Source organism: Hyperolius riggenbachi, chromosome 3, assembly GCF_040937935.1.
Source record: "Hyperolius riggenbachi isolate aHypRig1 chromosome 3, aHypRig1.pri, whole genome shotgun sequence".
Classification (NCBI taxonomy): Eukaryota; Metazoa; Chordata; class Amphibia; order Anura; family Hyperoliidae; genus Hyperolius; species Hyperolius riggenbachi.
This window is the reverse complement of record NC_090648.1, coordinates 226,396,873-226,412,270: the sequence shown is the minus strand read 5'-3', so window position 1 is coordinate 226,412,270 and position 15,398 is coordinate 226,396,873. Positions and strand designations below refer to the sequence as shown.

The 15,398-nt window shown below is 42.4% G+C and overlaps 1 protein-coding gene across 2 annotated transcripts in view; it reads right to left on the bottom strand.

Moving 5' to 3' along the window:
* CPT1B (carnitine palmitoyltransferase 1B) overlaps window positions 1-15,398 on the bottom strand; it is a 62,013-nt gene that overhangs the window by 2,226 nt on the left and 44,389 nt on the right. For both annotated transcript variants that reach the window (XM_068275873.1, XM_068275874.1), the window contains 6 exons: window positions 11,611-11,727; window positions 9,762-9,926; window positions 8,530-8,664; window positions 8,284-8,436; window positions 7,613-7,726; window positions 6,449-6,541 (listed from right to left, as the gene is read on the bottom strand). In XM_068275873.1, coding sequence (XP_068131974.1) covers window positions 6,449-6,541; window positions 7,613-7,726; window positions 8,284-8,436; window positions 8,530-8,664; window positions 9,762-9,926; window positions 11,611-11,727 — 777 coding nt within the window. The remainder of the gene's footprint in view (window positions 1-6,448; window positions 6,542-7,612; window positions 7,727-8,283; window positions 8,437-8,529; window positions 8,665-9,761; window positions 9,927-11,610; window positions 11,728-15,398) is intronic.

Genomic DNA, 15,398 nt, shown 5'->3' with positions numbered 1-15,398 from the left:
ACAATACAGAAATGTATTATTTATTTATTTAATTATTGTATTTATAAAGCGCCAACATATTACGCAGCGCTGGAAATGTGAACATGCCCATACCATTGTATGAGGAATGAGTACACTTGCTGTATTCATGTTACATAACACCAGGGCCATATGCAATTCACTTTTTCTCCTAGGAGATAATTTTTCAATTTCAATTAATAATAACTTTTTAGCGCTCTGCAATGGAAAAAGTACCAAAAAGTACGTGAAAAAGTGCTATCAAAATTTTCAGAATTTGTTTGTTTGCTGGTGGCTTAAAAAGCCTTTTATTGACAAGTTTTAGAATTTTACCTAGGAGAAAACACAGGTGAAAAAGTGAATTGCATATGGGCCCTGGGGCCACATGTAATTCACATTTTCACCTCAGTCTTCTACTAGGTGATATTTTCACAACTTGGAAATAAAATGCCCTATACACCACCAGCAAGCAAACAAATACTCAAAATAATTTTGACAGGAATTTTTCCATTAAAACGTGCTAAAAAGTCCATTTAAATTGAAGATGAAAAGTTATCTCCTAGGAGAAAACTGAGGAGAAAAAAGTGATTTGCATATGGGCCCTGGTAGGAATGCACCCTAGACAAATCTGTCAGGAATCTGGGCATCATAAACTGAGCATATGAAGAAAAAATATATCAGCAGGGTTTACCTTCAGTTAATTTAGATTGTCAAAACCAGGGTGCCCACACTCTTTCAGGTCGCAAGCTACTTTTAAAATTACAGTCTAGATCTACCAACATACGCACGCAGCCTCCCCCCCCCCCCAATAAAACCCAGCATAGTTAGGCAGCACATGGTTGGTCACAGAATCCTTCCCCCCCCTCCCCCACACAGTGTCATAACCCCCCCCCCCCTCCACATCACAGCATAGTTGTCAAAAAATGGTCACAGAACCCTTCTCTTCAACAACCCCCCCCTTTCACAATCGTTCTCCCCCCACAGCACATGGCTCCTATAATCACATAATCAACATCTATAAACACCCCCTTCCAACCACCATAAAGAATTAGGCTCAATTAGGCTCAATCAAGGAATCCCCATCTTCATCAAATCTAAAATTCCCTATGCACACCTAGCAGAGTAGTCTCTTCAGCCCCCTTTCTGTGCGCAGCAAATCCTCCATCAGTCGCCTCTGCTCGCCTCACTAGAGGGAAGACGACTTAACCACTGGAGACCTGCGGAACTTGGGGAGGTGTGGCCACACAGCTTGCATTGCAGAGCCCATTGCTCCTCTCCCTCAGCCACGCCTCTCCCTTAAGCCTCGCCTCTCCCGTTCAGCTGCAGATCCTGGTAGGAGAAAATGACAGCCACAGCTACACATAATGTCACAGCCGCAACCACGTGGCAGCTAAATTTGACAGAACGTGGCCGCGATCTACTCAGAGGGAGGTCGCGATCTACCGGTAGATCGCAATCGACCTATTGGGCACCCCTGGTCAAAACTATCGTGAGGTACAAATTCCAGAGATTAACCCTACATGCAGATTTTGATTTATTTTAAAGTCTAAAGCCCCATCTACACCATATAATTTTTGTCCGATTCAATTCAATCCGACATGTCCGATTGGGATTTGATTAGATTCAATCTGCCATTGTTTTGCAATGGCAAATTGAATCGAATCCCAATCGGACATGTCAGATTGAATCGATTCAATTAATCAAATCGAACCAAAAATTGTATAATGTAGATGGGGCTTAAAGTGTACCTCTGTCCTGTTCAACTCCCAATCTCTTCATCTTTAATGGCATAATTGAATCCCACTGGCCAGCTAGGGAAACTCCATTCATTTTACTTTCACCTTGACCTTTCTTGGTTAGTCGAGAGCTCTGGAACTACTAATGTATTGAGATGTAGTTTTCATACAAAGTGGTATTTCTCTTCATATCCTTGGTTTCTTCACCCCAGAAAAATTACAAAAGCCTTCCCTCGGCATAAGCCCTGTATTCCCTTCAGTTATTGTAGGCTATGAATACAGCAATACTGACAGACATGCCAGGCAATAAACTATCAGCTGAGAAAACTGAAACAAAATATACAAAGGTTGATGGAGCAAATAATCAACCCTGTTGGTAAATCCAGGAAAATGAGGGCATCCTTTCCTGTCAGGCAATACTTTACTTATCTGCCTACAGTAACCATAAATGCAATACATTACTGCAGATAGTGTATCCCCATTACTAACTGCACAAGAGCTAATTTGACACAAGGGTGGCTCCCTTCTACATGGGAATTTCTGTCCTGGAGCAGTTAAACTGTGTATTAGAGTTCAATATTGCATTGTTAAAATAGAAGGTATTTGAAAGTTTTGACTAAACATGAATGAAAGCAACACCCATAATGCATCATTGTGAAAGATGGGTGTACTGTACACGCACATCATAATTTGATGCCCTTCTAATACAGGCATGCATTCAGTACAGCTGCTTTATAGCAGCTTTTTGCTTATTAATTTGCAGAATCAAATATAATTAAACTTGTAGACAACTGTTACAGACAGCTTTGGGCGTCATTAATGCAGAGCTTGGACTGCATATAGCTGAGAAAATCAATGGTACCTCATCCATCATTTGTTGAATTGAAAATTTAGCACAGCCCGATTTCCCCCCCCCCCCCCCCCTCCTTCCAAGTCATAAATACTCTACACTCCCTCCAAACCTATTATACCTCACTTGGTGCTTAATACTGTTTGCCTAATAACTCAACACTGATATATATACTATTCCCAATCCACGTCTGTAATAACTTTCTCTCTGATCAACCCACAAGAACCAATAAGCATGTTTTTTTCTCCTGTTAGTATGCCTAGCATAGTCCTTCAAATTAGATGCTTATGTTTAAAACTTTAGCAAGAATAGACTATATACCTATAATTAGCAATATTTCAGTGAACCACCTTTTGAGAACAGTTTTCACATGTTTATTGCAGCTCACCTCTCCTTCCTGGACACTCTAGATACATAGCATGAAGATGCTTTGTGTAAGACCTCCTGCAATTCTGTAATCCACACCCAATCTCTGCCTGCACTATATGCCTGAAACCAATCCATGGTTGGGAGCACATTAAACACAGCAAAGGGGAAAAAAAGACGCTTAGCTCAAGCTGCATGAGCATGACTTCTGCAATGTGAACAAATAAAGGTGCAATATGAGTGGACATACTTGATTATTTACTGCACTAGTTGTAATTATGTAAAGCTAAATGCTGTCTGTAATAGGATTCATACACTTAATTTTTATGCACTTTTTTAGGCTAAAGAGATATCAGAACGGAATAATAAAAAAAAATAAAAAACATTACTTTGTACCGCTTCTTTTATCGATCAGTTACTAAATAGTTAGGGGCTTGTATTTTAAAGCCTTAGGCTGTAGGAGGTGTTTAGGTCTCAGCTCCAGGTAGAGAGCTATATATAGTACCTTCCCTCTCCATAGAACATGCAGACCCTGCCAAGCATTCCCATTTGTGGAGGTGTCCTCACACAGCATGTCCTGAGGGAGATCGGATTATGCAGTTCCATACAACAGCTAAGGGAAAGCTTCAAAACAGGACAGACAACTTACTGCAGTGTTACTGCTTCTCAGACTATCTCCATTTCATATTAACTTGCCAGTAAATGGAAATAACTACATTTTATGTTCATGCCCGCTGCCCTGCATACAAGAGTTCACTTTCCGGCTGAGTGCCAGCTGCATATGCAGTAATTCCAGCAATAGCACTGCTGACATACTGCATGTCTTATCTGCTTCAATTACTGGCTCACTGCTAAAGCTGGGTTATAAGCAGGGCAGCCATCGGGAGGGGGGGGAGGGGAAAGACACTGACACTGCAGTGAGGGGCCCAGGGCTTCTGGGGACCCTGGGCTCCCCACAAAGTGCTGGAAGGGCCGCATGTGCAGGCTGCAGGCCTGTGGTTCACTAACCAGCACACTGCGTTCCAGCACGTGGGGGAGCAGATGAGTGAGCCAGCTACAGCGGACTTTCTATACTGGGGCACCACCTATATCTGGCTACAGGATGCCTATACTGGGCCACCACCTATACCTGGCTACCTACACTGGTGTGGGACCACCTATACCTAGCTACCTATACTGGGGCACCACCTATACTTGGTTACCTTTACTGAGGGCACCACCTATACTTGGTTACCTTTACTAAGGGCACCACCTGTACCTGGCTACCTATACTCGGACACCACCTATACTTAGCTACTTATACTGGGGCGGCTATAGCTTGCTACCTATACTAGGGGGCACCTGTACCTGGCTAACCTATACTGGTGCACCACCCATACCTGGCTACCTATACTGGGGGCAACTATACCAGGCTACCTATACCAGGGCACCACCTATAGTTGAATACCTCTACTGGAGCACCTGTATCTTGCTGGCCTATACTGGGGCACCTGTATCTTGCTGGCCTATACTGGGGCACCAGCTATAACCAGGCTACCTATACTGGGGCACTACCTATAGCTGGCTACTTATACTGGGGGAATCTATACCTGGCTACTGATACTGGGGGCACCTATGCCTGGATACCTATACTGGGGGGCACCTATACCTGGCTAGGGCAGGGGGACGAGCTGAGACAGAAGGGGACAAGAGGTAACACGAGGATAAAAGAGGCACAGGGGGAACAGAGGTGGACAAAAGAGGTACAGGGAGAAAAGAGATGAGACGGGAACATGAGGTCACACAGAGGGGCACAAAAGAGGCACAGACTGAGGTGAGACAGAGGAGGACAAAAGAGGCACAGGAAGAAAAGAGGGGGACAAAAGAGAACGGAGAAAGGATAAAAATGGACCTAAAAGTCCCTATCTCATTTGTTAACCAGGGACTACCTGTATTTTGGCTCCACCCATAATATGCCACTTTTTGCCGCATCACTCTGTGCATGGCACTTTCTTCAGTGTCGGAGCCATGCACATGTTTCGCCGCAGCGCACGGACATGGGGGTGGGGTAGCTAGTGGGTGGGCCCTGGGAGGGGGGCTCCAGGCCTGATGATGGGTGAGGGGCCCCAAAATTTCTGGTGGTGGCCCTGGTTATAAGGAGTTGTAGTCTAGGAATCTGCATCTTACACATCCCATACATCAAAGCTCTCATACTGCTATAGTGATTCATTTACTGTAAAGTGTAACATAGTTCAGCTTAACAGAGATCATCAGTGAAATGCTCAAAAATGTCAGCTTGCCTTTAAATTTAATGTATAGTATTAGAATATCATTGATCATGTCTTTTCCTTAATGATCGCTACCTTTACCCACCTCATTTTGTCCAGATTCTGAATGGTGTAAAGCAGCCTGATGCCACGCAGTGAGGCCTGTTCATTGAAGCAACACACCTCATTTACAGGCTTGCTGAGGGGTTAAGGTGAGATGTGTGCATACTGCCATTATGGTGGCTAACAAATATGATCACATCTTGGAAAGTTCCTACCTCTCCTCAACTTTCTACAACCTCTACAGGGGGTGGGAGAGGGGGAGGTGAAGATGAGGCTGCACTACCCTGTACAGGATATGGACAGAATAGGATGCATAACTGCATTTAGGCTTGTCAGTACAGTTATCCTTTAAAGCAAAGCTCCCCAACCCTGTCCTCAAGGCCCACCAACAGTGCATGTTTTGCAAGAAACCACAAACATGCACAGGTGAGGTAATTTGTGTTGCAGCAGAGCAAATTAACTGCCTGTGTTGATTTCCACAAAACATGCACTATTGGTAGGCCTTGAGGACAGGGTTGGGGAACACTGCTTTAAAGGACAAATGAAGTGAGAATATGGAGGCTGCCATATTTATTTCCCATTAAACAATACCAGTTGGCTGTCACTCCTGCTGATCTATTTGGCTGCAGTTGTGTCTGAAGCACACCAAAAACAAGACAGAGGTGCCTGGCTCTTCTACTGACCACCATTGACTGATGAAGCGGGATCAAACCTGCGAAACGCGTTCCATATTTGGAGTTCATAAATAAAATATATTGACTGTCTTTACTACAGCCGTTGTGTGTCTACTTGGAGGAGGTAAGTCCAACACTACCTCCTCTATTTACCAAGAATTTGGTTTTTAAGCTCATTTAGCTTCCTTTTATCCTTTTGGCGCCTCTGTTCTCCTGCATAACACCAAAAACAAGCATGCAGCTAATCCAGTCAGACCTGACAATAATGTCAGAATTTCCTGATTTGCTGCATGCTTGTTCAGGCTCTATAGCTAAAAGTATTGGAGGCAGAGGATCAGCAGGACACCCAGGCAACTAGTATTGCTTAAAAGGAAATAAATATGGCAGCCTCCACGTCAGTTATCCTTTAAGTCAGTAACCACCAAGGACTAATTAGTACATTTTGTACACATCTTTTACACTGCAAAACAACTTTTTTTGGCTAAAAAACAAACAAACCAAGCATTTATGCCCTACCGTTTCAGGACTGGAGAATTTACTGGAAATGTGGAGAGTAATGACATTTTCACCGGCAAAGATGTAGGACACACCATAACCATCATCAGCCACCTGTAAGACAACAGAAGCAGGCAGTTGGTTTGGAGTTCTCTCAAGTTCTGGAACACTTAGCACAGATAAGGTAGACAGGTGCAAACAAGAAAAGAATCCTTATTAGTTGGAAAGTTAAGCAGAAGAAGCCATTTTATAGCCTGTGATATTTTGGGAGGAAAAAAGAAGTGCCAAAAATGTGTGAGGACCTCCGCCCTTGAGGACTGGAGTTGGACATTCCTGCGGCTTGCCCTAGGTGATAAAAGGAGGAGGGGAGGGGGAATTTAGGAGCTCCTTTTAATAATAAGGGTACCTCCTAGATGTCAGCCATCTACGAGGTTAATAGGTGAAAGAAGTAATTTGACTCCTGCCTATTTCTAATAGAATTTTCAGTAAGTGATGTAAACGTTAGAAGCATAATGCTACATACTTTTCAGTGTAAGCTTCATTTACAAAAGAATATCGGAACAAAGTTGGAAAAAACATTAACCGCTTTCTGATTTCCTGCCAGTAGGGGTCAGTGAGCTTCTGAGAATGCTGAAATACTGTATCATATGTCCATGAAGGTTTCTAGGAAGTATGGAATTATACTTGAAGCCTCTGTCACAGTGTAAAGAATGGAAAGTGAATAATACTGTATGTGTTACTTTACAAGCTTTACATTGACCTGCTTAGTAAAAATGATCCATCTCAGAAATAGCATCTCAGATCTGAGGGCTGTGTTTAAACACAAGAGTCAGCATCTCAACTTTCCCAGAAGTAAAAAACAGCAGAACAGGCACTTGAGAAAGGGCTACCTCTCGAAACGTCATGCTTTTCCACACAATGTTTTCTGCATAATCAGAGAAAATCTTTTCGAATTGTTGGTTGGTTGAGTTTAGATCATTATCTTCTATGGTTCTGAACAGGGGTGGTGGACTACTATGAGGGACCCTGGTGCTCCCACACTGTATAAGTTCCTATTTGTGTAGCCTGCAGGACCTCTGCAATTTTTGGAGTGAAAAGCATAGGCAGTAAGTGCTTCTTCCTCCTGCGAAAATGCAGATGCGTTGGAACATTAGCAATGCAGTCAAATCTATTCCCCTCATTTACCGGTCCAAATCCTCCGCCAGCAGATATGTGGTCTGGGAATTTCTCCATATCGAACATTTTCAGTTGCTGTTGTGGAGTCTGAGATGTGGAGAGGCGCCAGGGTTCAGAGAGCACCTGTAAAATGCAAGCTCCATCTCAACACAGACATAAACCACAAACATTAAGAAAAAGTCATGGCAACAAGCTACAACTAAAGCTATAGGCCTCATAGGATAATTTTACTACTAGTCATCCAATTCTCTAAAATATATGAAGTGACACAAGTGAAAGAAATAGAGGAGCTTTCACCAGGAACCAATGATCAGTTATTATGGATATTAATAATCACGTGATGAAGCTCTGCCACGCCCAGCAGCTTTAGCACTTGTCAGTGTTCTCTAGTCAAAATAGTGACCTTTTTTGAGACATAGATTATATAAGGCCACAAAGCAGAAAACCTAAGGCTTAATACCACTATTAAAAAGGTCTAACTTTATTTGAAACATTTAATAGTAGTTTTGAAACATTTAAAAATTAAGATTGCTTTACAAAACAATAGAAATAAAGAAAAGGTGAGGGCCACAATAGAAGCACATTCTAATTGGTTGCTGTAGTTAACATGCCTCTGGGTCTAAAACATAAGGTCTAATATGGTAGTTTTCAGTAAGACACAGCAAACATAAGACTCTCACTTGCTGAAGAAATGGGGAGTCAGTTCCCAGATACTTAGACACAAGATAAAGGCAAAAGAGGTGGCGGTCGATGCCCTTCCCAGTCATTGCTAGACGATACATAAGCTGGTGCCGCTCAGCAGCTGCCCGGTACAGTGCCAGACGAGTTTCTTTCTGTATAACAAAAGAGAGAAACCGAAGTGAAACTAGAACCTTCTAAGAAAAGAGGGAGCAAATTAGAGAAAGGAAATAGCATGTGGAGCATACGGTTTGGTTGGGGTCCTCCATAGCCTTGACATATTCACAGCTTTCTTTGGTGCAGGCTCTCACAGTTTCTGTTCGACCCTCACGAAACAATCGAGTCATAGAGGCTTCATATGTTAGACAGAAGTGTCCTTTATCCTGTGATACAATGGTAGGTAAAAAGCAAAACGAGTAAAATATTTTTGTATCATCAACTTGTGACATGAATGTCTATAGTCTCCAGTATGTTAGTAAGATATACATGTACTTAGCATTGTTTGACACATATACACTGACATTTTAATTTACTGTACTCAGTGAAGAGTATTGCTCTTTGGATCCCTTGATTACATTATTCTGACCTGGAAGTGGAGAATGATGTATGGTGTCTCAATGTTATCATTTGACCCTCAATCAGCCAACTTTGAAGAGGGCTAGTACAGTCTTTCCATGTCAGTTCATACTACAATCATAGCGCAGCACATCACAATGCAATTCTGTGCAACCATTTTAAAGATACAAGCTGCCAATTCCCATGGATTTCCATGTATACTGATCTATAATAGTATATAATGCACAATTTAATTACTATTATGATGCATTTATATAGCACACCATTTTCCTGTGTGCTTTAATAAAGGAGAGCACTAATAAATTAAAAGAAGGCCACAAGTTAATATTCTTACCATAATCATAGTCTGATACACCTACAATAGACTAAGGCCAATTTGGGGGTTTAGACAATTAACCTACAACTGTCTATGTGGGGGACTTGGCAACTGCATTACTATGTGGTAGGCAGGCAGGGGTCATGGGTAAATTCAAAGAGTAAGAAAATCTCATTATAAAAAGTCAGAGATGATTTGGCTTTCCATTTTTCAGACTCACACAATAAGTGCCTATGCAACTTGCTAATATGTTGATTTTTTTCACACTCTCATAGAAAGTCAATAAAATGTCAGGTAATATTAAACACCAAAAAGTATAACTTTCTAACATACAGACAAACAAGTATGTAGACATGTGAGTACAAGCTGTTTTAATAATACTGCTGTGCTCATTAATTAATTTTAATAATCAAAAACAAAATTGAAAATGTCACCTCTTGGTGGCCTTCAGCATTTAGATTGAGCTGTGTTGGAGAAGCAACCATCACTGAGCACTGCAGTGGCTTCGGAAAGGCTTGTATAATATCTAATGTACAAAGATAATATCTAGAGACATTTCCCAGTAACACAGTTTTGTCCAAGGATTACCCGGAAGTGAGCCAGCTGCAGTGAAATTTGCAGGAATGCATCAGGGCTGCTTCGGCACTTTTTGATCAGTCCTTTCCCAAAGTCAGTGAATCGAAGGCAGTGAAAGTCCACATCATCTGCTAGCGTCTTCGCTGTAAAGTAGGATTGTTCAATGACATCACGGCACTGTAGAAAAGTCATTTTTTTTTTTTATTAGAACCCAAATTTGCTTAAAAAAGTGCATTTCCCTATTGATTTGTGTAACAGAAAAAGAGTTATATGCAGAGAGACTATGAGTAAAAGGTGGTCAAAATACATCATGGAGCTCAGTGCCTTTAAAGGAGTACTGTATCGGGGGTAGGGAGGGGGGGGGGAGAGTTTAACTTAGCTAGGGCTTCTAATGGTCCCCCACAGACGTCCTGTGCCCGCACAGCCACTCACCGATGCTCCGGTCCCCGCCTCTGATTCACTTCTGAAATTTCCAACTTTAAACTCGGAAAACTACTGCACCTGCGCGTCCGTGCACTCGCTCCCACTGACGTCACCAGGAGTGTAGTAAGCAGGCCCAGTACGGTCTGCACCTGCACGGTACACTCCTGGTGACGTTAGTGAGAGTGAAGACACGGCCACGCAGGCGCAGTGGTTTTTCCGACTTTAAAGTCGGAAATTCCAGAAGTGAACCGGAGGCGGGGACAGGAGCATCGGTGAGTGGCTGCGCAGGCACAGGACGTCTGTGGGGGACCATTAGAAGCTCCGGGTAAGTTCAACTCTTTATGCCCCTACAGTAGTCCTTTAAAACAAAATTCCATTTATTGTATCAGGTCTGGAGGTAGCATTACAGTTGCTTTAATTACTATAAAGTGCAAAGAAGCTATACTATAAAAGCAAAAACACCCACATCAGTATACTATATATGCCTAATCTCCATGCTCCCATCCAGTGGCTGACTAACCATTACCTTCACTTATACTGTGCAGCGTGATGTGGTTTGCATGTATTCCTGTATAGTCTTATTGCTGTATGTCACCCCTAAATATGGTCTGTAACCTTAACTAATGCCCAGCGCTGTGTAATATGTTGGCGCTTTATAAATACAATAAATAAATGTACTTTAGAATATAAATTGCAATTCCCAGTTTTTTCACGGCCGCTCCACTCATCCCGCCCTGAGCCCCATTGGATCCAGTGGCTTCATAGGACGTGATCCCTCCACTGTGATTGGCCCAACAGGCTGCCTGTCAAATGAAAGGTAGTCTATTGGGCCAATCAATGTGCGGGGATCATGTCCATTAAAGCCACTGGACCCGCTGGGGCTCAGGGCGGGATGAGTGAAGCGGCCATTATGTGAATGGAGCGCACATAAGTTACCAGCGCACGTTACACTGCACTACCATGTGTAGCGTCCGCACAACTCACGCTCCTCACATTAAGCTGGACTGCTTTAGCAGAGCAGCTTAATGAATCAACCCCTTTGATTGGCTCCTCTAATAAATATTCTGATTTTTAGTTTCATCATTTATAAGCAAACTATATAGGATGTTTTGCTTATATAGGATGTTTCATCCTATATAAGCAAACTGCATGTATCACCTGGAATTGTAGAGTACATGTGCAAGGCTACAGCTGTAGCTGTGTGTGCGCATCAGGACCATGGGCACAGCCGCACTGCACACCTAGCGCCTCTTAATGGAACGGGCATAATGACTAGTAATCTATAACCTGGGTAATCTTTTTAAACATTTACAACATTTTAGTCTCAGGGCAGGAAATGTATCCAGTAGACTGAATTTTTGAGTGCATATGTTATGTCTCACATATGTTATAGCACCAGAACATCCAGAAATCTTCCACCCTGCTTATAGACACCCACCACTGGTGGGATATCCCACTGTAGTCTGTATGGTGGAGGCAGTGAAAGATCATCAGCTCCATTGCAGTTCCCATCTTCTGTGTATCCCAGTTCAAAGCAGTCAGTGGCCAGCATAAACTGCAGATGAAAAGAAACAAGGACAATAGATGGAATTAGTGCACTTTATTATATATTTATTTTTGTTCACCATGTTTACATATAAGAAATGATAGAGTCCAGAACCTTAAAAGGAAAATGTCATCAAATATATGTACTCCATAGTCAGGGCCGGATTTCTGGGAAGGCCACAAAGGCCATGGCCTAGGGAGATAAAATCAGATAAGATCAGAAGGGCGGCAGGAGAGAGAAGAGGTCATGTTACAGTAAATCATCTCTTCTGGTTCACAGCGCCCTGCTCAGCACTGATGTATAAATTCCAGAGTTCCTGTACTCCCTGCATATCTGATGATTATCCCATCCTCTGTATGATGGACATACATGCTGTTGTGTGAAAAGTGCCAGTTTACAGTAAAGCAGACAGAACTGCATTCAGTTTTAATGCACACATTAATAGATGAATTTCAAGAAGTTTTGAATCAAAATAATACACAGTACAATACTCTACTGCTACAGAGGAATTTCAGCTCTGCTAGTTACTTCTCCCTCTCTCCTAAGCTGTCAGAATGACTCTTATCTAACCCTAAATGTATGACTTTTTTTTTCTTGTTAGCCAGGGATGTTTATGGCAGTGGTGATCTCTGCTTCAGTTAACTCTTTCCTGACACATTTTAAGATGTCTTTCTTTTTTAAGCACTAAATTGTCATTGTTTAATGGACACCTATATCTATGCCATTGTATGTAGTTTAGGATCCTTCTAATTACCTGTAGCAGTAGCGTATTGTACCATGTTAGCCATCAGTGAAGGCAGAACATTTTTAATAAGGATCATATAATTTATTAGCTAACTTAAAAGAAAAAGCTTTCTGTTACTAACCCGCCTTCTTCCTGTATACTAACAAGAGGTTATTTGTTACTTACCTGTTCTCTGTTTTGGATGGGCTCCTCTTCATTGCGCTACCCTGTCCCTGTTTGTGGCTCTGACTGCAGCTAGTCCCCCAAAGGACAAAGGAGCAGTGCATACTCTGACCACTTGCGCTCCTTGTAATTTTGTGTTCCTTTGCGGATGTGCACAGCAGCTCAGGCCGGGAGTGTTATGGGTATGCATACTTGACAGATACTGCTCATACACTAGCTTCATTTCTGAAGTATACATGCCCAGAACAGTATAGGCTGCTGTGCACATTTGGGCAGAAGCGTGGAATTACAGGGAGCCCGAGTGGACAGAGAATGCGCTGCTTGTTTGTTGAATAGAGGACAGAGAATCACAAGGGAAAGGAGCCCATTCAAGCCAGTGATTATTAGTAAGATTTTCAGACAGAATGGAGTTGGGGAAGGGGTGGGCGGGGGGGGGGGGGTCGGTCGGTGACACCTGGCCTTGGGTGCTGGAAAGTACAAATCCGGCCCTGTCCATAGTGAGCCTATAATGCCTAGATTTTAGGCTAGATTCACATTGAGCGCATTGCATAACGCACGCATTTTGTGCACACTATACCATACACCTTATTCAAAGCCTGCATACAGCAAGTTAGAATAACAAGATCTGTTACAACACAGTACTGTGAACAGGCACATAGAATTGTACTAGCAGTGAGATGACATGCAGAATTAGTCTCAACCCAACTGATACAGTTGGAATGCACTCTTAAACTTATGTATACACATATGTATAAATATTATATAAAGAGTTTAAATTTTATTAGAAATGACAAAAATACCCTTGAACTTAGAACCAAACCTATTTTTAAAAACATTGATCATATTTGAAAATTGAGATATACAGCACATATTGGACCTAATTATAGCTTTAATACCTCCTATATGAAAAAGGGAAATAATTCAACACAGTATGATACTCAATATCAACAGTGTTTCACGTGTCAATGCCACCATTACTTTTCTCTCTCTTTCATGGTACCGCATTCTCCTCTTCAGTATTATGGCATAGTGTGCCAGTTCAGACAATGAAGTATATTACCTGCAGTTGCAACACATACTGTAAATGGAGAAACATAGGTTTACAGCTACAGTATATGGCAAGCATTGGCCAGGGCAGGTACACTAATGTAAACTTAGTGATCATAGTGCAATATCTATGGCATGTAGGGTGGCACCACTAGAGTTTCACAGTCATTCCCTGTGAATGTGCAGAAACATGTTTCAAAGTATACATAGATAGAGTAAGAAGTTATACTGTGCCTCTCTACAAGTCTGATCTTGGACTGAATGGTTCAACAGGTTTTTTTTCAGGTAATTCATTAGTAGGGGTTGTATTAGTATCAAATAAAAATCTAAAGTTTCTTTATTAAATAAACTGACATAAAATAATAGCAATACATAGTGACCACTATCTGCACACAAATATATAAAAGCATATCAAGCATTGTAACAACACGTAGAGTATGTATACACATGGTATGATCTATATTTGGTTCTGGGGTATTTAGTGTAGAATCCACGTGAAAACTGCACAATTCTGATCAGGAAGTGGCGTTTCAATGTTATAACATCATAATTTGGCCCTCAATCAGCCACCTTTGACGAGAGCTAGTATAGTCCTTCCATGCCAGTTCATACTACAATCATAGTGCAGCACATCAGAACGCAATTCTGTGCAACCATTTTAAAGATACAAGCTGTCAATTCCCATGGATTTCCATGTTGCCCTAGAGCTAAACATACACAATAAACTATTCACATGTGCTTTTACTTTAGGTCCTTCTGCATCACTGCTTTAGTTCACATAATGCTTCTTTTACACTGCAAATCGCAATTACGATTTTCACTGGTTGCAAGCAAAAGAAATATGCAGAAAAAAAGCAGCATGCTGGACTTTCTTTTAATACCATCAAAAATCGAAATGCAATCGCATCAAAATATTAATCACATGTAGTGTAAAAGATCCCAGATACTTAGAGGAAGGGAAGGATACATCAACATGAAAAACAAACTTCACATATGTAAAGGCCAAATACTCATATATATATATATGTATATTATGCTAAGTGCCTCAACCTTCAAGCAAAAAGAAGGGGGCCGGTCCAAGCAAGAAGAAGGGGCCGGTCCAAGAAAGAAGAAGAAGTAGCGCCCTGCCCCCAGGGGCGGTCCTACACTTGCCGCCGAGCTGGAGGGGGTAGCAGGCAGGAAGGAGGGTCAGCCCCCCCCCCCCCCCCCTCACCTTGGGTCCCCCATCTGCGCTCCCCCTCTAGATTAAGTTCAGCAGCAGTCGCCGCTATTAGTAAGGGGCAGTGGGCGGGGATGACTCACCTCTTCCGCGTTCCAGCGTGCGTTCCACTGTCACTTATGCAATGCCGTCCACTTACAATACAGTGTGCGGCATTGCAGGAAGTGACGACAGTGGAACGTATGCTGGAACGCGGAAGAGGTGAGTCATTCCCGCCCGCTGCCTCTTACTAATAGCGGCGGCGGCTGCTGCTGAGCTTAAGCTGGAGCGCAGATGGGGGACCCAAGTGAGGGAGGGGGGAGGGTCCGATCCCCCTCTTCGCCGATGTGCCCAATACCCCCTTCCTGCCCGCTACCCTCTTATGCGGCGTATGCTACGCCGCGGGTCCGCTAGTTATTAAAACGCCATACCTTACAGAAAGCAAACACAAAGTTAGCATACAGCATAGAAGTTCATTATTTGTTTAAATATACTGCTAAGTATGATCATACAGACTTTCATGAAAAT